The sequence below is a fragment of the Paroedura picta genome, chromosome 9, assembly GCF_049243985.1.
Source record: "Paroedura picta isolate Pp20150507F chromosome 9, Ppicta_v3.0, whole genome shotgun sequence".
NCBI lineage: Eukaryota > Metazoa > Chordata > Lepidosauria > Squamata > Gekkonidae > Paroedura > Paroedura picta.
This window is the reverse complement of record NC_135377.1, coordinates 36,593,786-36,617,346: the sequence shown is the minus strand read 5'-3', so window position 1 is coordinate 36,617,346 and position 23,561 is coordinate 36,593,786. Positions and strand designations below refer to the sequence as shown.

The 23,561-nt window shown below is 45.6% G+C and overlaps 1 protein-coding gene across 3 annotated transcripts; it reads right to left on the bottom strand.

Moving 5' to 3' along the window:
• Nucleotides 1-2,665: 2,665 nt before the first annotated feature.
• Nucleotides 2,666-20,255, bottom strand: LOC143844758 (epidermal retinol dehydrogenase 2-like). 3 transcript variants are annotated; one of them, XM_077352362.1, is made up of 7 exons: nucleotides 20,131-20,255; nucleotides 19,364-19,715; nucleotides 15,007-15,138; nucleotides 13,216-13,315; nucleotides 11,854-11,998; nucleotides 11,464-11,586; nucleotides 2,666-6,981 (listed from the first exon to the last, which is right to left on the bottom strand). In XM_077352362.1, exons 2-7 carry the CDS (start codon nucleotides 19,688-19,690, stop codon nucleotides 6,873-6,875), a joined length of 936 nt encoding a protein of 311 aa, XP_077208477.1. In that variant the 5' UTR covers nucleotides 19,691-19,715; nucleotides 20,131-20,255; the 3' UTR covers nucleotides 2,666-6,872. The 3 variants fall into 3 exon arrangements, with proteins under 3 accessions (XP_077208477.1, XP_077208475.1, XP_077208476.1); XM_077352360.1 differs by lacking the exon at nucleotides 20,131-20,255 and having other exon boundaries at nucleotides 19,364-19,999; XM_077352361.1 differs by lacking the exon at nucleotides 20,131-20,255 and having other exon boundaries at nucleotides 11,857-11,998; nucleotides 19,364-19,996.
• Between the last annotated feature and the right edge of the window lie 3,306 nt (nucleotides 20,256-23,561).

Genomic DNA, 23,561 nt, shown 5'->3' with positions numbered 1-23,561 from the left:
CTTTTAATAAGGTTCCCCGTGATGTTCTGGTGGATAAATTGAAGGACTGCAATCTGGATTTTCAGACAGTTAGGTGGTTAGGAAATTGGTTAGAGAACCGCACTCAAAGAGTTGTTGTCAATAGTGTTTCATCAGACTGGAGGGAGGTGAGTAGCGGGGTACCTCAGGGCTCAGGGCTCGGTCCGGGACTTATTAACATATTTATTAATGATCTAGATGAAGGGGTGGAGGGACTACTCATCAAGTTTGCAGATGACACCAAATTGGGAGGACTGGCAAATACTCCGGAAGACAGAGACAGAGTTCAATGAGATCTGAACACAATGGAAAAATGGGCAAATGAGAACAAGATGCAATTTAATAAAGATAAGTGTAAAGTTCTGCATCTGAAACTTGTAATTCCAGATCTCCTGATCTCACCTGGAGGTTGGCAAGCTGAGCCACCAAATATACAGAAAGTACATTCAGTATGGAACAATTCTCTATATATACTGAATATATTTTATCAAATTGGTTAGCTAAAAGAAATTGATTTTTAATTTATGAAACAAAAATCTATGTTTGTTCTAAAGCTTTTGTTTCATCTTGGTTTTCAGTCCAAGGTTTGCTCTGCACTTTTTCTAGCTTTAGTTTCCTCTACCCCCAAACTGAAATGTCTCAACTTCTAGCAGAAGCATTAGAAATCTGGAAGCACATATGGGTAGGAATGAGTTTATGTGACTGGCCCTAGGGAGGGTTCCCGACTTTTAAACTGGCCCCTTTATCTACTTCTTTAGCGTCAGTTTATCTTCAGCAATGATCAAATAAAACTATTTTCTGCTTCTGCTGCCCATTTCACTCTCTATTAAAGTAATACGCCATTTCCCCCAGTCCTTTCCAGATCTCCATGTGGGTGTGGCTTTCAAATTCTGGGCAGTCCTGGGGACAAGTGAAGGAGAGGCAATTCTTTTACTACCTTAATAATAAAAGTGTGAAAGGTACCACCCTACATTACAGTAACCTCAGTAAGCATTCATAATATGCTGATTAGCCAAGGTTGATTAAATAAGAAGGTATCCGCTAATATCTGTAGGATTCTTGTCTGTGTATATGGGAAGAAGTTAGATAAGGATCTCTATGTCTCATTTAGTGAAAATATGTTTCACAAAGTGGTAAATTTGGGTTTGTGGGTCACCATACTGCTGGTATACCCAGATACCCTCCTTTTCAGAAGCTAAGATTGGCTGGTACTTGGTGGGAGACCACCAGGGAAGACTTTGTAGAGGATCGTTTGATCATTTGCCTTGAAAACTCCATGGGGTTGCCATAAATTGGGTGCAATTTGATGGCAGTTTACACACACCCAGTATTGAAATAATATGGATTGCATTTTGGCAATAGCTCAATATAGAATGATACCAAATGCATGCTTTGATTTCCAGATCTGCAAGTTAATATCAATAAAATAGAGAAGGAAGGGGGCCCTTGCTAGACACAGTAAATTAGCTGAAAGGAGGAGTAAAATTCCTTGGGACAAGTTCCTTCCCAGTGTGTTTACTCCAGCTGGGCTTAGATTTGGTTTCAGAATCTAACTGGTTAAACTCTTAAATCACCTCTTAAAAAACTGACAGATGGGGGGATATTTGCAGTGTTGTTTGCTGCTGAGACAAAGGTCAAGCACCCTTTCTCCCCTGGAAGCATCCCCCTGTCTTAGGAAGAAACCACAGTCAGGGGATTCCTTTTTCATGTCCACTTCTACCCAGAGAAATGCACCCCTAAATAAGGACTGAAGATAGTTTTAAAGTCACTGTTGAACATTTTGCACTTTCACCTATTTCACAGGCCACAATTATGTGAGGTCAGTGCTGAGGACTTTGTTCTCTCAGGCACAGGAGTCTTTCCACACTTGCTATTGGACTATTTCAGTAATTCAGAGGACTATTTTATGCTTATCCATTATCTCAGACAAGCTCAGAGTTCAGTGCAGAAAAGCAAGTTTCCATAGCACTGCTATCTGTTTAGAGAAGTCCATAGTTCAGTGCAAAACATAAGTTTCAAGGGGAACTCAAGTTTCATCTTCCATCTTTTGATTCAGCTCCACATTGTTGTGTCTTATAATAATGCCTCCAGTTTAATTCCAAAATTCCTTTATTGAATCAATAACATTAACAACTTCATAGAACGCAACACATAATTGCATAAAACACACTCAAAGCTTGCGCTCTTTCATCCTTCAGCGAGAAAGAGCCACTCTCTTTCACCCATCCTCTCTTTCTGCCTAGCCATTCTCGTCTCTCTCACCCCCCCCCGGCCCACCGGCAACCTTTCCCAGCCCTCCCCTCCCCCATGGACCCACCCCCTCCCGGGGAGCATGCCGCTCACATCCCTGATGTGGCGCCTGTGCTTCCTGGCCCACCGGCCACCTCCCTTGGCCCTCCCCCTCCTGCACAAATCCACCCCCTCCTGCGGACCTGGCCCGCACGCCGCTCGCATCACTGACACAGCGGCTGTGCTTCCTGACCTGGCTGGAACCTTCCCCAGCCCTCCACCTCCCCCATGGACCCCGTGCCCACCCTCTGCCATCCACCCACACCCACCCAACCACCCATCTCTACCCCGACCTATTCCCCCTCGGACCCCCCCAAACTCACCCCCCTCGCCATCCCTTCCCCCTCCTTCCCCTCCATCCCTTTACTCCTTCCTGCCTGCCTGCCTGCCTTCCTCTCTCACCTTGCTGCACCCACCCACTGCCCACTAGCGCCCGCTGTATCTCTTTTACAATGGGCTTGCTTTCTAGTCACATTATAAGCCGCTGCTCTTAACCACTACACTAAGCTGTAGTAATTGCCATTGTCTTAAAGAGGTTTAGCTAGAACACAAGCAGAACAACTGTTACAGGAGGATGGTGCAGGTCTTTTTTTATTTGCTCATTGTCTGTTATGGGATTCTTTCTTTTAAATTTGGACCTTCTGGCCAATGGCTTCTCAGAGAAATCCCAGGAGGGAGACAGGTGTTTCCTACATGGAGAGGTGATTGTGTGGTTAATAACATTTGCAATTTGAGAAGGTAGGAATGCTTGTCTTCTGTGTTCTTTCTCTCTGTGTATGTGTGTGGGGGGGAAGGGAGTGCTACACACACCCCTGTCCTAAGCAGCTCTTTACTCCAGATCTCTGCAGTCTGAAGAGGAGCTTTCTTTCTGGGGTTCTCCAGGTCCCACCTGGAGGCTGACATCCCTGAACAGTGGCAGGAATGCTGGCTTCCAGCTGGGACCCGGAGATCCCATTTCTAGGGTTTCTTGAAGCTTGAAGAATATTTCATGGGTTTCTCAATGGTAAAGAAGTTGAGAAAAGCTGACAGAGGCAGTAATTGAGAAACCCTCTGTGTAGGTTTTTTTGCCAACCAATGTTTTCATGATTGAATGTAACATACAACCCTTTTTTATTTACTTTGATATTGAACTGAACTGAAGAATGTACATTATATCCTATTGTATAGATTTTCAATTTTGGAATCCCTTGAGAAAGTGCTGCTTAGCAAAATGCATAGGGAATCATTAACGAATGCTGCTTATTAAAGAAAAAAAATTATTATTATTATTATGTTATTATTATAATTTATATACTGTCCTCCCCTGCAGCTCACACTGGTTTAAAATAGAAGTTTTTCATAATACAGTACAATGAATATTTGGCACATATAACATTTCAAAATGGTGGGATGTGTAACAATAAAATATTTAATACAACACTTGAAAATTAGAATATTTCAGCCCCACAACTCAGTGGTTGTACATTGTTTGCTTTTCTGCAGTTTCAAGTTTTTCCATCTACAAGACATAGTTGGTGGTGGAAGGGGCCTCTGGGATCTGATTGGTGGAGTTGCTTCACTAGCCTCAACCAAAAGCTTGGTGGAAAAGCTTACATTTTGCAGGTCCTGTGGCATTTTTTAAATTTCAGATGGGCCCTCATCTCTTCTGGGAGCTCATTCCACCAGGTGGGAGCCAGGACAAAGAAAGCCCTGGCTCTGACTGAGGCCAGGAAAACCTTCCTGGGGCCAGGGATCACCAACTTTTTGTTGAGCATAATGTCTTCTGGGGGGCACAGGCAGAGAGGCGGTCCCTCAGGGACTGAGGGCCCAGGCTGCACATGGCCTTGAAGGGTGATTACTAGAACCTTAAGCCTGATACAAAATTCAACTGATAACCAGTGCAGCTGTTTGAGCATGGGCTGGATGTGAGCCCGCCAAGGTGTTCCTGGGAGAACCCTGGCTGCTGCGTTCTGCACCTGTTGTAGCTTCCAGGTCAGGGATAGGGGTAGGCCCATGTAAAGCAAGTTACAGAATTCCAGCCTATTTATTTTTTAAATTTATTTATTTTATTTCTATACCGCCCTTCCATATGGCTCAGGGCAGATCACTGTGGCTAGGTGTTCTGGGGCCAGGTAGGGTGCTAGTAACTTAGCTTGGTGCAGGTGGAAGAACACTAGCCATGCTAATCTTGTGATCTGTTCCTCCATGGAGAGGGAGGTGTTGAAGATCATGCCCAGGTTCCTGGCTGAAGACTCCTTGTCTATCTATTGGCTATGCTAGCTTCAGTGGTTTTGTATTACCATATAGGTGTCCTTTGGTTTTATTACTATTCTGTATTTTTCACTGAGTCCCACCCTTCTGTTTCTGTAATTACAATGTATGGGCAGGCATGGGCCAAAAAAGAGGAAGAAGAGTTGGATTTATATCCTGATTTTCACTACCCAAAGGAGTCTCAAAGTAGCTTACAACTTTACCTTCCTTTCCACACAACAGACACCCTGAGAGGTAGGTGGGGTTGAGAGTTCTGAGAGACTGCTCTGTGCAAGCAGCTCAAGCAGGACTGTCACTAGCCTGAGGTCATCCAGCTGTCTGCATGTGGAAGAGTGAGGAATTAAATCCAGCTTGCTAGATCAGAAGCTACCGCCCTTAACCACTACACCAAGCATAGCACAGGGCAAAGCAAGCCTCCATGGAGATCAACAGGCCACTCCTAATTAAATCAGTTTTTGGATTCCTCCTCCCTTCTTTCTGTGTCTTTTCAAATGATCTAATTATTCCTGTTCCAATCAAAATGCTAAGGATCCTGTTAGATCCAAGTTAGATATAACTTGGACAAAAGCTGAGTCAACTTCTGTGGAGTCCTCTCTTTGAGGACCAACATTAGGCTGCACATGGGAAACTGGAGGCCAAAAAATCATTTTGTGTAAATGGAAGTTTTTAAAACAAGGGTCATGCATGCCTGGATGATCGAGAGAAAACTGCTTGATCAACTGCCCCCCCTTCCCCTTTTATTTCCCAGCTCCAAAAAACACAAATGGGACTGTGTTTTGCTTCCCTGATCCCAAAAGGACAGTGAAATAAAGATTATTTTATTTTACCTTTGACAATGTAGCTTTCTGGTCGTGCTGCAAAATGGACCACACCATTAAAAAAAAAAAGGAAGCAGGAAATGGAGAGGAGAGGGTGGGTGTGAGGGCAGGACAACGCTACAGAGTCTATTGCACCTTTCCCCTCCGTATGGGCTTGCCTTTAGTTGCTCACTAGTTGCTCACTGATGGTATGCAAGATAAAAGTGGTAAATCCACTTTATGCGATTTCCCTCATCCAGAGGCAAATCTGGTCAAAACTTGAGCCAGCCCCTGGACAGCCTTGGAATGCAGTTGATATCATGTGGAGGGAGCTCTAAGGCCCATTATGCACGGCCGCCGAAACTGCGATTTCGGGTCACATGGAAAACGCGGAGGTGGAAGATGCGAAGCACACCGGTTATGCACGAGGCGGGGCGCGACGGCGGCAAAACCCAGAGTAATCGATTATGCACGCGGCGATCCTGGTGCCACTTCTGGTTGCGCCCCGGTCACCCGGAAGCTGCGCTTTCTTCTGCGTTTCGCTAACGCGGCTTTTTCGGTGGCATGCACCGAAGCTGCGGCCGGTTGCAGCCGGCACCGTGCGTTATTGGTGATTTTAGTCACCGCCATTTCACCCCGAATGTGCATTATTCCCCCCGTACATAATAGGTCTAAAACCCACCAGCAACCAGAGGCTGTCCAGGAGCAGATTTCTCATGCAGAAATGATCTAGACTCTCTCTCTTTCTGGATGAGGGACTTTCCATTTACATATGTCCATTCTGTGGAGGAAGCAGAGGGTACTGAGACGTGGGTTAGTGCTGGCATTGAGATCTTAGGTATAGACTATGCTGCTGTGTCAGGCTTTTTACTTGAAATGAGATATGGATAACAGTTCACTATTAAATAAAGAAAAATATGACAAAAAGACCTTAACTTCCTTTAGTAGAGATCATCTATGTGTGTATAAAGATTAAATGTTTATATAGCAAGAGAAAGACAAAGAAGTTACAAATGAATATTTAAAAAAGACCAGGAATTAATGACACCAGTGACCAAGTTGTGCTATCGAAGTAAGAAGCTTGTTATTAGCATAGGATACATTATTTATGGAATTAATGTTAATGCGCCATATTAAGGTCTAAAGCAGCTTGCAGTATCATTCCCCTTTTTCTGCTTTATCCCCACAACAACCCTGAAATGCAAACAAGACTGAAAGATAGTGACTAGGGTTGTATGTGGCGGCGTCAGAATCGACCATTCCAGGCTGATACAGCCAGCGCTGCAGGCTGCGTGTGTACGCTGAGTTACGCACTGGCGCCCTCACCTCCCCCCCCCCATGGCGCTGCATTGGCTGTGTCGGCCTGGAACAGCCGATTTGGATGCCACTGCACATTACCCTAATAGTAAGTGGCCTCAAGTCATCCGGTAAGCTTTCATGGCAGAGAGAGGATTCAAACCTGGGTCTCACAGATTATAGCCTGATGCTCTGAGACTACAATACCAGGCTGGCTCTGTATCAGTCATTTTTGTTCCTTTCCTTAGTTCTGTGACCTTTGTAGTCAGCCATACTTTCGTACATTCCGGAATACTCTGCAAGAAGGAAAAGTGCTTTTCTGGGAAGAAATCTGAGGAGGAAAAAAAACCCATTTGAAATACTTATACTCCACATATCCCAGATTTGCTCTAGCAGCATACTGTTAGATGGTGGGTCAAGGTGGCTTACAAATGCTGGTGCAATTCAGATCACGTTTAACCAAGAAGTAGATGGTCAAGTCTTGTAGTTATGCCTGTATTATTGAAATCAGCCTATCTTGTGGCTGTGAAATGTTATTGTATGTAGATATGCTGATGATACTATTTTTTTCAATTTTTTCAATTTTTCAATTAAATTACTCACAATCAACAGACAATCCCCAACAAAAATAAAACAAAACCCCAACCCAACTATGTAGCTTCATCAATGTTTTGATACCTTGGCCACTCAACAATTGCAACAGAAAACAACACCCTCTTTAAAAAGAACATCCAGTTGTCCATAACAACACATTTGTTCCCAGGAATCTACAAGGGAACCATCCCATGAACAGGTTTGCCCCAAGGCCATTTTAAATGTGGACACTGTGAGTGTTACAACCTAACTCAAAATATTTAATGGTTCATCAATCCATTTGACAAAAAAGAATATGTAAAAGATATAGGTGTGTCAGAACATCTGACTGTTTTGCTGTGCAACCCATACTCTGGAGAAGAAGGTATGAGCCAGCATATAAAAATCAACAGACGGCTTGCGTTTTCGCCTCCGTCCCACCCACCTGCAGAATACAGCAACATCCTGACTCTCATTAATTAGAACTCACAGACAAGAAGTCTCATCTTCAAACCTTGTTTTGGCACAGCTGAAACTAGGCACAATTATTGGGACATTGTATTCTGATTGGATCAAAATTGATAAAGGAGTTCGGCAAGGCTGTATACTGTTGCCTTGCCTATTTAACTTGTATGCGGAGCACATCATGAGAAAGGTGGGGTTAGAGGAGTCACAAATTGGGATCAAGATTGCAGGAAGAAATATCAACAACCTCAGATATGCAGATGATACCATCCTAATGGCAGAAAATGAAGAGGAACTAAAGAGCCTGTTGATGCGGGTGAAGGAGGAGAGTGCAAAAGTTGGCTTGAAACTCAACATCAAGAAAACGAAGATCATGGCATCCAGCCCTCTCAAATCCTGGCAAATAGATGGGGAAGAAATGGAGGTAGGCTATGGTCTTCCCAGTTGCAATGTATGGCTGTGAAAGTTGGACCATAAGGAAGGCTGAGCGCCAAAGAATTGAGGCTTTTGAACTCTGGTGCTGGAGAAGACTCTTGCGAGTCCCTTGGACCAGTGGTCCCCAACCTTTCTGAGGCTGGGGACCGGCAGGGCGATGCGCGGCCCGGCCCTGATAAACTCTCCCCACCCTCCCGCAGTAAGAAGCTTCCCGGGCCGCAAGCTTGCGGCCTGGGAAGTTTTTTACTGCAGGGGGGGCGGGGAGAGGGAGCCGCGGCCTGGTGCCATGGCCTTCGCGGCCCGGCACCGGCCCGCGGCCCGCAGGTTGGCGACCACTGCCTTGGACTGCAAGGCGAACAAACCGGTCAGTCCTAGAGGAGATCAGCCCTGACTGCTCCTTAGAAGGCCAGATCTTGAAGATGAAACTCAAATACTTTGGCCACCTCATGAGAAGGAAGGACTCCCTGGAGAAGAGCCTAATGCTGGAAGCGATTGAGGGCAAAAGAAGAAGGGGACGACAGAGAATGAGGTGGCTGGATGGAATCACAGGAGCAGTCAGTGCAAACTTAAATGGATTCCGGGGAATGGTAGAGGACAGGAAGGCCTGGAGGACCATTGTCCATGGGGTCGCGATGGGTCGGACACGACTTCGCACCTAACAACAACAACAATTCTGTTGTGGCTCCTTAGGAAAATTGTCATTAAAATGATAAAGATGGGCAGAAATAAACGAAGAAGAAATGGTGACTCTAAGGAGGAAGAGTTATTGACAGCCAGTAAACAAAAGAAGATTGATGATTATTTTCCAAATAAAGACATCCGCCTTTACAAAATACCAATATCAAATCACTATGCAGCTCTGGCAGAGAAAAGATGTCAGGATTATTTTATCTATCTCTTCTATGTGTATGTAATAATAATATTTTAGTAACTAGAAGTAAACCCTGGTGCATTCAGGAATGCACTGGGCGCAAGGTAGGGGCGTGGTTTGGGGGAAGGATTTAAAGAAAGCAGGCACAGAGAAGCATCTCCCTGAAGCCAGAGTGGGGGGCGGTTAAAGTGACTGGCAGGGCCTCTAAGCACAGGGAGAGGTGTTGGTTGGCTTTTTGGCCCCAATGGTTCCCTGCAGACTGCAGAGAGGCTTCTCTCTGCACCAGAGGTGGGGGGGGAGGTCTTGAACCTTGTATTTGCACCCAGGGGTGGAGGCTGAAAGAGCCAGCCAGCATCGCTCCCCATTGGGAAAGACACTGGCCAGTGCTTTCCCCTGTGCTACCCCTACAGGAGGAAGAGAGGCTTGTTAATGGTTCAGCATTGTTTTGGAGAAGAGTGACAAGTGGAGTATCCCAGGGATCTGTCCTGAGGCCTGTGTTGTTCAACATATTTATAACTGATTTGGATGAGGGATTAGAGGGAGTACTTATTAAATTTGCAGACAATACGAAACTGGGAAGGGTAGCAAACACAACAGAATCAGGACACAGGATAACCTTGATAGGCTCGAAAACTGGGCTAAACTGCATAAAATGAAATTCAATATGGACAAATGTAAAGTTTTGCATTTAGGTAGGAAAAACCATATACACCAATATAGGATGGGGGAGACTCGTCTTGGCAGTAGCATATGCGAAAAGGATCTAGGAGTTTTAGTAGACCATACATTGAACATGAATCAGTATGTGGCTAAAAAGGCGAATGGGATTTTGGGCTGTATCAAATGGGAGTATCGTGTCCAGATCATGGGAGGTGATGGTACTGCTTTACTCTGGTTCAGCCTCACTTGGATTACTGTGTTCAGTTTTGGGCACCCCAGTTGAAGAGGGATGTGGACAAACTGGAGCATGTCCAGAGGAAGGCAACAAAGATGGTGAGGGGTTTGGAGACCAAGACATATGAAGAAAGGTTGGGGGAGCTTGGTCTGTTTAGCCTGGAGAGGAGACAACTGAGAGGGGATCTAATAACCATCTTCAAGTATTTAAAAGGCTGCCATATAGAGGATGAAGCAGAGTTGTTCTTTCTTGCCCCAGAGGGATGGACCAGAACCAATGGGATGAAATTAATTCAAAAGAAATTCCGTCTAGACATCCGGAAGAAGTTCCTGACAGTTAGAGCAGTTTCTCAGTGGAACAGGCTTCCTCGGGAGGTGGTGGGTTCTCCATCTTTGGAAATTTTTTAACAGAGGCTGGATAGCCATCTGACGGAGAGGCCAGGCTCCTTGGCCCCAGCAGCACCGCCACAGAGCATAGGGAGCTTTCCCACTGCGCTCCGTGGGGGTGGGGGATTTGTCCCAGCGCTCTGAACGTTCAGAAGGCTCCTGCCAAGCTTGGCTGTCTCTGAAGCCTTTCAAACGTTTAGTACATTGTCAGAAGTATGAATCACAAATTATGTATACTTTTTATAGCTTGCCCATCCCTATTATTTCAGGACAGGAGAACATATCATAAGGAAAACTGATTTAGATGGTGAAGTCAGTACTGGTGGAAAGAACTTTTACAGTCTGCTGATGACATGATATTGCTGGCTGAACATACTGAACTCTTGAAATCACTACCATTGATGTTGAAAGCAGAAATACAACTGAACATTAAAAAGATAATAGTAATGACTACTGGGGAATTGCACAATTTTAAATTAATCATGAAGAAATTGAACTTGAGATTTTCTATCTCTTGGCTCCATAACCAGAAAAGAGGCTGCCATCAAGAAATTAGAGGGAGATTGAGGATGGAAATGGCAGCCACAAAGGAGCCTGATAAGATTCTTAAATGTACCTGTAGTGAAACAATGGCTAACGTAATTAATTTTGCTGCTCTGAAGTTCTGGTTGAGGCATATGACTGCAAGTAGGCCTCAAATAGATCTTTCTGTGAAACTAAGTGCTTTACAATTGAGATGGTCTGACTAGAGAAGGAACATCACCCAGAGGGGTGTTTGAAGATTTAGCCCTCCTCAGGGTTGATGCCCTGACAGTACCAATGTGTCACTGCCAACCAAGATCATGATAATACGGAAACTGAATTTGATTTTACATCTTAAAATGTAATAAAAGGTAAAGGTATCCCCTGTGCAAGCACCAAGAGTCATGTCTGACCCTTGGGGTGATGCCCTCTAGTGTTTTCATGGCAAACTCAATATGGGGTGGTTTGCCAGTGCCTTCCCCAGTCATGACCGTTTACCCCCCAGCAAGCTGGGTACTCATTTTATGTAATAGATCAAATATTTAAAAAAAATATTGCAGCTTAATGTGTAGACATCTCATTATTTCTTTCAACACACACCTTTTAAGAATATCCAACAGTGCTCCAAGTAAGAGTAAGGAACTGAGAGAAAAGACATATACTTACACTTTTAGAACAACAAATGCCAAATTCCGTAATGGGAACAAATAAAACTTGTCCTTCCGAATACCATCCACAATTGCTCTGCCAGCATTCTCTACATCCAAGATTGGAGGAAGACAGGACTGTCTGCAGGGGGAAAAATACTCATTGGACAAGTATGAACACTTTGCCTGGATCTAAAGAACTGAATTAATTCAGGTCATTCCCTTTTCCCCAGGGTGCATGACTAACTTCTCTTGAATGTATAGATAGGTTTTCATTTCTCATATTCAAAAAGAAAAACTCAAAATCCCAGTAGACATCTATAAAGTAGCTCTGTGTCTTTACACAAAGAATTGTCAATAAGGTTATTGAATTCTAACTTCTAATGAATATTAAAAATCCAGGACTCACGTTGTTTTTATGCCAAAAATTAAATCTGTATTCACAAAATATGGACAGACAATGGTAGTTTTAATGCCTTTCTTTCCTGCAGCCTGCAGTTCAAAAGCAATTGTCTCCATAAGTCTAATTACTGCTCCTTTGCTTGCACAATAGTCTGAAAAATAGAGGGAGAAAGAGGGCAATTATAAAAAGTATAAAATCCTCTGGACACAGTAAAGTGTGGCTGAGAATGAATAAGGCCGGTAGTTTACGCCATGCGTCAAAGGCCCATCAATGCTCATGCACACCTGTGAAGGCACACACACCATCAGCATCAGGCACACAGGTGCCTATTTAAGGTGCCATATGGAGGACCTCGACCTCTCCGCTGCTGAATCACCACCTGAACAGCTTCCCTCCTGCCCACCCTAGTGTTAATTGGTGTGCATTATGTTTTCAGTTATTGTTATTGTCACAGATACCGTTTAAAGGGGCACAAGAAAGAGCCTTTGGTCCACGGTACCAGTTTGAGCACTGGAGCCCTGAGGTTGGGGGGGTCTCAAGAGACCAGCTCATGAACAGGCTTGGCCTTTTCCAGCTGGGAAGGCCAAGAGTGGACAAATGAGGTGGATGACCATTGACCATTACACAGAAGGAGGGGCTCCAGGTACAAGGCATCTGGCCTCCTAGCTGGGAAGGTGGACCTAGGGCATAAGGGGAGCCCAGGACACTTGCTTTAGGATGCTTTGGGCTGATCTTGTTTTAGCAGGGGGTTGGACTAGATGGCCTGTATGGCCCCTTCCAACTCTATGATTCTATGATTCTATGACTAGTAGATGTGTTGCTTGGCTCTTTCCTTGTGCCAGGCCAACCCTCTGGCTACAAGGTGTTGGGTAAAAATAAAGCTGTTGCCTCGTTATTGCCCCAAAACTGAGTCACGTCTTGATTGGCATCTATGTCATCCTGCCAGTCAATTCTTTGATAGCTTTGGATGTGCGTGTATTGTGATTTCCAATTTTGCCCAAAGATTTTCTCAAATCAAAGGCCTCCTTCAAATCCACTAAGGCAGCATATAATGTGCCCTTTGACTGACAGACATATTTTTTAATTAGGTAGTCCAGCACAAGGCAGTGATCTAATGTAGAATGCCCACAAGCAAGTCCCCTTTGACCCCAAGTGAATGGGAGCAGGAATGCAAGTTTGCTTGAACATCAGAAGATCCTTTAGCTATGTGGTTATATTTTACCTGAAATGTACTTCCACAAGTTCAGACATCTTTTGATTTTCATGAGTTGATATCTAGTTATTGTTAAGTACAATATATCCAATCAGAACATTTGTAGTTTCTCTATTGTACTGCATGGATAACAAATAGTTCCAGAGTATACTGACCTGAGAGTTTATTGACTCCAGTCAGTGCTGCTTCACTTGCAATACTAACTAAATGTCCACGGTTACAGGCAATCATAGATGGCAGGAAGGCTTTGCACGTCTGTGATACAGATATAAAAGTCATACTATTAGGCACACTTTTAATAATTTCTGATTTTGCTACAGAAATGGAACAGGGCTCTCTGTACAATTACATGCACAGTATTCCAACATTGTAGATAAGTATGCAGATATACATGATTAGAATCATTATGCCATGTTAGTTTTGAATTGACAGTTTTAAGACATTTGCTGTTTTTAAATGTATACCTATTTTCATAAATGGTGGACTTTCTGGAAAGCAGAACCTACATCTAGAAATGGTCTTAATAATATATGCATATCATAAAATGGAATCCCTCAGATCTGACCCCGAAAACAGTACATAGTTAAGTATAGCTAAAGGAAAACATTTGAGTAGATTCAGTTCCAAGGTGATTGGATTTTAATTACTTAAATAACAAAAAAGTGGATATAAACTAACATTTTCCATTATCATTTGGGTACTTCCTAAATAAAAGCATTAATTTATTGTCAGCTTAAGAACTGTTAAAACGAACAGAATATTTATGCAACTTCAGCAGATACACTAAAAATTTCTGTAATTGACTATATTTATTGTTTTAGAGAATGATATACATCACACTGTTTTTATCTTATATTCTAACTAGCTTCAAAGCCCGTTCCTAAGAACGGGCCTTGAAAGGGTTCCCTCCCCTGGCCCCAGGCTAAGGCAGCTTAAGGTGGCTTTGGGCTGCAGTTCCCAGCTGGATCAAGTGGGGTGGGTGGGGGCTGGGCAGCCCGTTCGCAGGCCTAGTATAGAGCTCCTTAGCAGGTTGTCAGCAGGCCGGGAGGCCCTCGTTAGTAGGCCCTCCACCAGGACCCTTTGCCCAGGGCCCTCTCCCCTTACCTGCTGCTGGCTCCAGGCACTGAAGCGTCTGAGAGCAAAGAGGCTAGAGTCCAGGGACGGAGGCAGGAGCTGCGGGGTCTATTCCAACTTGGACAGCTGGACACATTCCCCCCCCCCCCACACAGGCTGTTTCACAAATATATAGAGGAAACATGGATAAGGATTGTGGCCATATCTTTGTTTATTTTAATCTGATCATTGGAGCTGTGAAGGGGCATGACATAGCTTTCTACTGTTAAAATATGCAAGATCTGTAATGTGCATGATTCAAAAGCATGTGAGTTGTGTATTTAGCAAAGTCAGAATAGGAGCATACAAGTATGCCTTGAAGCATACTTCCTTCTTCCTTGCTTCCAGAATAGACAGAATGTTAGTCAGAGACAGTCAGACTGCAGCGTGCTCGGTCTTTCCCTTCTCATTCTATACAAAATTGTTTCTCTTAATAAAAATATTTTATTCTTTAAGCAACCTGATGCACTGCTCCTTTGCATATTCAAACACTACCAACATCTACAATCTGAAAAGGACCTTCAGTTTGCAGGAACATGTGAAATCTTTAAAAAATGTAGTTTAAAAAATCCAAAAATAATAAAAGGAGCACCTGTAGCTTTATGCAATGGATTCCCTTGGTAGTTGTTGCTAGGCAACCACAGTCTACAGTTTCAGTGAGTTAAAAGGCTGAGGGAAGGGGCAGGGTCCTTTCCAAGCTTATTTATTATTTGAGGGAGGATTTATTGGGGCCAGGCCTGACTAGTCAAATTCCAATAATTCATTATTGGTTTTTTTTAAAAAATAAGAATTCAAATTAGTTCCTTGTTTATCTAGAAAAAGAAAATGCTTACCCAAAAATGTGCCTTAAAGTTCACATCTAATACTTCATCCATTTTATTGTCTGGAATATCAAGGAAATTCTTTCCAGACACAATACCTGCATTATTGATTAGAATATTAACATCTCCAACTTCTTTTTTAACCTAAAACAAAATCAAACAAAAAATGAAATGTGAAACATTATGTTCTTTTAAGATTTCTGTGATTTAATTTACTGTTTTCCTCGTGTACATATGTTATCACTATTCTGTGCTAGTTTAACTGCTTATAATATAATGATCTTACTAATGGTCTTTCATTAAGGAATTACTAGTCTTTTAGTAAAAGGTAAATCATTATGGAACACCAACATATTTCCATTTTCTAATTTCATAGACCTCTGCTGCACAGAAGGTACACTATCCTAATTATTTCCCATAATTTCACCAACCAGTCCTTTTTTTCCTGTGACATATTGAGATTTCTAGATATATGGGTAGACTAGCAAAAAAAGTCCGTTGTACGAAAATAAAATGGGCGATAGCTTCCCCCCCACTCCGACCCAGGCAGGCCCACTAAGGCCTGACAAAGCTGTGGTGGGGCTGCTTGGGGTGGGGTGGGGGAATGCTGGCGGGGGCAGGTTCCCTCCTCCACAACCTGGACAGCCCTAGTGACGCCTAGTGAGTCTGTGGCTGGAGGTGCTCAGGGTGGGGGGAATGCTGGTGGTGGCTGCCTCCCTCCCCCAAGAGGGTTCGCTCTGGGGGAGGATGGGTGAGTCACCCCCCAGGTGCAGCTAATTAACTGGGCTGCATTTAGGAAGACAGAAATGACTTATCATGCGTGGATGCAATCTATGCAACTACCCCCCCCCCGGACCGGCTCTGCTCCTGGGAACGTCTGGTTGATCTCTGGCAACTGACCCCTGGCTTCGTTCTTGACTACGGAATTGGTAAAGTGAACTGGCTTTGTTTGACTATCGGATTCTTTGGACTTTGATTTTGGGACTGCTCGACTATTCTTTGCCTTGCTCTGCACTGTACTTCCCGGTGACTTGGACTGAGCTCTGACTATGCTCCAGCTGGGCTTGCTGCCCAGGCTTCTCCGAGACAGCTGCTACTGGGTATGGCTAGCTAGGGCAGCATACTGGCACTTGTTCCACATGGAAGAAGCTGGAGGAGGATGCAGCTATTGCCAGGACAGCCTACCTGACTGACCATTTGTTGGGCAGATGGCCAATCAGGTATGTGATGAGTCCTAAGTCCTCTCTCCACCCCAGTCCAGCTTTATTTATGTTACAGATAATTCTAGCTACCCTCACCATATTTAGCATTATTTCTTTACTAGAAAGTAAGCTCGCTGTAGGGCAAATACAGCGGGTGCTAGCCGGGCTGGGGAGTTGGGCGCTACGGGTGTCTGGAGCGCAGGGCCACCATTGAGGCAGCGCGACTGGTCCATTGAGGCGGTGCGACTGGTCCATTGAGGCGGCCTACCTGGAGCTGAGGAAGGGACTGGCGTCGGGCGACCTGGAGGGCAGGAGACAGCTGCCGGGTCGATCCTGGAGCATGTGGTGGTGGCGGCGGTGTGGTGGGCCGCTCAGGTGGCAGGAGGTGGAAGGTGCGACCGCCGCCCCGTGACGAAGCGCCGGGAGGCTCTTGCCGCAGCATGGGCCGGTGTGCGCGCTGGGGCAGGTGCGGGCGGCGGCAATGGCGAAGTGAGCGTGTCTGGTGGCAGCGTGTACCAACATGGGGTGCTCCCAGCGGCGCGGGCCAGAGGCGAGGCATGAGGTGGTTGGGCGCAGCATCAGGCGGCGTCAGTGCCATGGCTGCAGGCATGAGGCCATCTTTGGAGCGTGGGCAGGCGGCGAGCAACGGGCTCAGCAGTGCGCGAGGTAATGGCAGCGGCTGGCATGTGGGCGAAGTGGGAGGGGGGCGGATCGGGAGGCGCTTTGCGAGGGAGCACATCAGGAGGAGGCGGTGACAGATGTAGCTCTCCAGGCAATGGCCAGGGTCCCTGGGGTGGGAAAGGACGCGGCGTCCCTGCTCCTTTCTGAAGATGGAGGAGTGCCAGTTCCAGAGGACTTAACTCGCGGGCTGCCAATGCAATCTGCGAGGTGAGTCCTCAGCTGGCCAGGTGAGGCCAGGCCAAGCTGCCAATGGGGAGCCGCCATTGGCGGCTTGGCCCGGGATGGACACTCGGAGGGCATGCAGTTTTTATCCCGGACAGGGCCCGCCTTAACTCCTCCCAAACAGCCCTTACCCTTTTATTTACTCCACTCCACAGGAGCGGTTTAAAGATATGAGGTTACTACCATTCCTACATAATTTAATAGAAAACTGTAAGCTTTAAAGAGTGAAACTACCTATAATTAGGGTTGCCAACCTCAACTTGGAGCCTGGAGATTTCCTGGAATTACAACTGATCTCCATATTACAGAGATGTAATACAAAGGTTACATTTGAAGGCTCCCAGGCAGCTAAAGTGCTGGGCATGTACATTTCAAAGCCTTTCATGGTCTTCAGATTACATACTGGAAGGATCACCTATTCCCATATAAACCCTGGTTTATAAAGCCTTATTGAAGGGATTCTGTCACACAAAGGATTGCAAAAAATCACCTCTCTCCTGGATATTTTTAATGGTTATTTTAAAAATCCCTTTCTAGTTGGCATATGGTTATTTAGGGTATCATCGAGGGCCAATCCGCATAGCGTTAATGTTGCTGAAATCTTACCATTGTGTAACGCTATTTTTAAAAATATTACGTACGACATTGTACACAAACCACAGCACTCCTGCAACACTCCTGAAAAAATTGCTTCGTTGTAGCATTTTTCACTACAAAAAAATGCTTAACTCCTGAAAACACCCTGCAACACATCCAAAAAAGACATGTGCATTCTCAATGTAGCAGTAGCAAGAATGTCCCTCCCTAAGCACTCGCACCTGAGCTTCCGGCGTCACGATTGCCATTTCCCCCCCTTAAACTGGCAAAAGGAATGAATAAGTGAGGCTTCTTCGGCTGAAATCCCTCCACAACAATTTAGAAGTGCTTGTGTGGAATGGCCCTGACTGTTCTGGGTATTCAACCTGTGTCTGTTTAGTACTATTTTGTTATGTTGGAGGAAGGGGTTGTTTAACCAATTTGTACAGTTCTGAAGTTATAGCAAAATGAAATTAATATTAAGCAAAATGAAATTAATATTAAGTAAATATTAAGTAAATATTAATATAATTTGAAACATACAGGAATATGAACTACAGTTGTACATCCCAGCTGAATTTATCTGATCTCTCTACATCTTTTGAAATAATACTTTTGAAAGGATTTTTGTTGTTGGTGTCATTCTGCAGGGTTCAAAAAGTTATCACTGCATCATTTACCTGGTACTTATTGTATGAGATATGGCACAGCCCGGTGGAACAGCTGGCCTAACAGATGTAATAAGCTGCTGAGTGAGACCATCTCTAGCTTCGTACTTCGATGTTACCAATGTGAAGATGAAACCAGTTCTGTATTTCATTAACAAGCAACTGGGAACAGGGATTTCTGTGCCAAGCCAACGCCTGGAAGCTTTGATCAAGTAGAATCCAGACAAGATAAGATGCAAGTGATGTGCTGGAGGGATACCTGTGTTCTGGAATGAGTGACATCAGAGGAAGAGCCTTGGGTGCTCCTGGGTACAGGCTTGTATTGTCATTAAATAGTACAAATTATATGTGGTGCATGGAATTGATTCATTTCTTGGTGCAGTTATATTCTCTGACCTACCTACACTAATGGACACTTCCGTAAAATCCCGCCTTAATCAAACAATATAGTTAGTGCTGAATGCAACTGCCATTTTCCTAGCGAGTGTGAGGAGGTTATTCATATAGAACATGTTCTGTGTTGGTTACATTAGATACTCTTTGCTTCTATGGCACATTCAAGATGTTAGGTAAATTCCAGAGCTTTTCATGGCCTGATCTATTCCCATTAGGAACCCAGATGCCAACCGAAATGCCAGCAAAAAACCTTATCAAGGGCATCCTGCCCAAGAAGTTAAAAAGTCACTTTTCTCCTGGATTTATGAAATGGTTACTAAAAATGACTTTTCCATTTGGCATCCAGTTGATTGAGGCTTCATTGACTGATCTGTATATTCTACTTGTGTCTGATTGGTACTATTGCTACAGGTTTTGTTTTTGTTTTGGTATATTTATCTGCTTTTACAACTTTGAAATGGAAAACTGAATAAGTATTAAGTAAATCCCACTCCTAATTCTATCCTGAATATTCTGCTTTGGGCCATCCGGATATTTTCATAATTCTAATTCATTACTTGATGCAATGATTGTCATTGCACAAGGCTGATTTAATTCATAATCCAATGCCCGTGTATTTCTTACCTGATCTGCTACTGCATAAACTTCTTCCCGTTTGCCGCAGTCACACTTGTAGGTATAGACGGCTAAAGCTCCCTTCCTTTCGGCAAGTGCAGCTGTCTCCTTGTTACCTTCTTCATCAATATCCCAGAGGACCAGAATGGCACCAAGCTGGGCAAAATTTAAAGCCATCTGTTTTCCAATTCCATTTGCCGATCCTGTAATAAGTACTATTTCCCCAGCAACATTCTTAGGAGAGCAACAGAAGTTCATGATGAGGCCCTCCAAGTAGTAATAGATGAACAAAACTATACATCGGAGGGCCTCGAAGACAGCGCGTATGGTGGTCATGATTCGACTGAAGGGATCTGCCCCCCTGAAAAGGACAAATGCTGTTAGTTCACAGGCATACCTGGAAACCGCCTGTGGAACACCTCCCTTCACTCTCAGCGCTGCTCTGCCCCCCCCCCCCCAGAAGTGGCCTGAAAATCTCATTCCAGATGTTTCCCTTGACGTTTCTAGGCCGTTCTTCAAAAACAATACATTTAGCTAGACTAGAGAACAGTGTGGCCTCCGCTGCCCCGCGCGCCGTTCTTCCCTTCGTCCCACCCACAGGGCGACAGGTGCCTTAAGGGCACGCGTGTGCCTCCGACGTAGGCAGCAAGAGCAGCCGAGCGCCGCTCGACAAACAAAGGGGGATTAGCCACTCAGCGCGCCTGGCCCGGCCCGGCCCGGCGGGCGCGTCTCTCTCCTGCTCGGCTGGCCTGGATGCGGCGGCGCTCCTCACTCACCGCGCGTGCCGCTCCTCTTCGACGGCTCCCGGGGAGAGCAGGGAGAGCGACTCGGGGCTTCCCGGTTGTCCCGACACGCAGCCCGAAGCGGCGGGGTGGCCCCTTAAGTGGCAGGGCGGGCGAGAGTGCTCGCAAGACGCCGCCCCCCCCCCCCCCCCGGAGCCTTTGATGCGAGTTGGGAGGAAGGAAAGGTCGTTGCTCTGAAGACGGGGCTGTCAGGCACGCTGAGTCCGGTTTTGTACTTGCTGGGAGACGAGAGAGCGAGTTTCTTCCTGGCATGTGCAGGTCTGCACTTGCACACAGTTAAGATGAAATCGCAAGATTCTGAAGTTGCATAGGGTTACAAGACAATTGTTTTGTTTTTTTAAACATATACCCCAAATAATTTCATCTTAAAGGTAAAGGTAAAGGTAAAGGTATCCCCTGTGCAAGCACCGAGTCATGTCTGACCCTTGGGGTGACGCCCTCTAGCGTTTTCATGGCAGACTCAATACGGGGTGGTTTGCCAGTGCCTTCCCCAGTCATTACCGTTTACCCCCCAGCAAGCTGGGTACTCATTTTACCGACCTCGGAAGGATAGAAGGCTGAGTCAACCTTGAGCCGGCTGCTGGGATTGAACTCCCAACCTCATGGGCAAAGCTTTCAGACGGCTGCCTTACTACTCTGCGCCACAAGAGGCTCTTCATTTCATCTTATGCCAGGTTTTTTATTTCATCCTTCCCAGCAGTTGGAAATGTCTCACATCCATTGTGAATAATATATTGGTCTTTGGACTTGATCTTGTTTTATATCTTGTTGAGACATCCTAGGAAAGGTTAAGATATTATCCCCAATCCTCCATATTTACCGGTTACAAGGAAAATATGCTGTTCAAACAAATTACAAAGATGATCTAAAGAAATTTTACTTATAAACTAGAAGTACATCTTACCTGACATATTCACGCAGGAACACTTAACTTACTGTGAACAACAAAATCAGAGTCCAAGAGCACCTTTAAGACCAACAAAGATTTATTTTGAGCGCATGCATGCAAGACGAACAACCATCATTAGTCTGAGGAAGAGTGCTTGCACTCGAAAGCTCACACCTTGAATAAATCTTTGTTGGTCTTAAAGGTGCTCTTGGACTCTGATTTTGTTGTGCTACTTCAGACCAACACGGCTACCCATTTGAATCTATCACTGTGTGAACAGTTTAACTGGCAAGGGGAGGGGAGGGGAGGGCGCTCAGGCTTGCCCCTGTGGGAGCCTGCTCTGAGACAGCCAGCAGCACTGTGAAATCTCTATTCACTAGGAGTCTCATCTTCCCCTTGTGCCTTGTCCCTCCTTCCCCAGCATGAGGTAGGCAAGCAGGTGAACAAGTAAGATAGCTCCAGTGGTTTACCAAGAGCAGGATGGTAAATGACAAGGGGGTACTTGCTGAGCCTTCGGGGAGGGCGGTATATAAATCTAAATAAATAAATAAATAAAGTAAGGGAGCTGGGAGAACCATGGCCTCAAAACTACTGGACTTGCCCATTTAGCAAATACAAGCAGTGTCTTCTCTCTCAATCCAGTTTCCCCTCCTTCTGATACTCTCTTTTTAAAGTCCACTTTTCTTTGGGGAAGCTCTGGGTCCAAGTTTTGCACCCCCCCCCCCCAAAAGATGACAGTGCTTTTGAAGGAAATGTCAGGTACAGATTCAGAAATGTATAGAATAGATCCCCTGCAAGCTTTGCAAACTACACCGACAGGGAACCTCGCCCTGTCACCCATTCTTCTAGAATCTCTCCAAGTTAGGGATGGATTATATTTCTGAGGACCCACTTACAGCCCCCCCCCCAGTCTCCCCAGTGCCCTTGCTGCAAAAGACAGCTGCAGTTACAGGAGCCTATGGAACAGCTCAGGAACAAACCATTAACATCAGATTCACAGGGAAACCTCATCTGCGCAGACTCCCCCCCCACACACACACACAATACTGGAAGCAAGCAATCATCTCCCCCACAGCCACCTCCGCAATCTGCAAAGGCAGGTTCTGAAGGAGCAAAAGGCTGACCCAGAGTTTTGAAAGGGGCAGCCCAAAGTAACCCCATGGCAGCTTGGCAGGCACCCTAGCCACACAACACAAGTGAAGAAAGTGTTCCCACAAATTTCACAGCACACACACATACATACCCCATCTGAAACACACATGGCCGGAACACATCCATCAACAGAGCATATCCATCGATTACACAGCAAAGGAAAGGGAATGGAAAAGTGGGGCCACTGTTATGTGGGCTGCCATCCCTCCACCACAGACTGGCCCAGCCACGCCAACCCTCCCTGACACTCCTGCGCAGACCATGGCACCAGAGAGAGAAAGCCAGGTCTTGAAGGATGGCCTGCTTTGATGTCTCAGCCACAAAATGCCAAGTGTGGGGAGTCTTTCTTGGAGCGGCCTGCTGCTTCCCTGCCGCTTCTCCCTGATGGGAGGGAATGGGCCTCTTTCCTCCTGTGACAGCATAGATGAGTGCATGCTTTGCAGGTGCTGGTGGAGGTTGGAGAAAGACAAATGTTGTTGTTGTTTTTTTTAGCCCCTGCAGACATGGGTGTGGCACATCTGTCACTCTGCCACACAAGATCACTGGGGAGGGTGTAGGACTGTTCAATGGGGTCCTAGGATTGGAGAAGGTGGGAAGTGCAGCTGCTTTCTGGCACTGGGCTGGGAGGGGCCATTGAAGGCAGGAACAACAGCCAGGGATGTGGAAGGGGAGGAGGCTTCCCCTCCACCCTCTGAATCATTTTGCCATCAGAGTCCTCGTCAACAAAGCGTGTTAGCAACTGCTGGTGCCTCTGTGGAAAGTGCCAGGAACAGAACAGAGGAAGGAGGCCAATGGAGACTGTTTGCCTCCCATGAAAAATGGATTCAAATGGTTACAGGATGCTGAAGGAGAACTTCAGTGTCAATTCTGCCAATGTTAGAGGCTGAATATGACACGTTGTTTACAAGACCACCTCATGGCCCAGTCACTCAGAACTGGGAGACCCATATTGAGATTCTCAGTATATGGAAATCTGAATAGGACTGGGGCCATGGAGTGTGGGGATTGGGAATTCTCTGTGCTGTTTTCTCACCTGAAATGATCCCAGGGAACTGCTCAGCATTGTGAGTTTGGGGCATGTCTCTCTTGCAATTCATAGCAAGCCTGGCTCCTCTTCTACCTCAGAGTGGTGCAGCTGGCTGGGTTGGGCAGGTGGCCTCTTACCTCCCAGCCTCATTCAGCCAAGGGAAGACCCCGTACCGACTGCTGCCGCTGTCCACACCACCTTCACAGCTCCCAATCAGGTGAGCCAGCTTGTTCACTGTGGGGCTTGTTCACTGCCCCATCTGCCCTGGGCAATCCTGGGTACCCTTTATTATTGGTTGTCTCTCATCCTGCCTCTCTGGGCCTCAGTGTGTTGGAT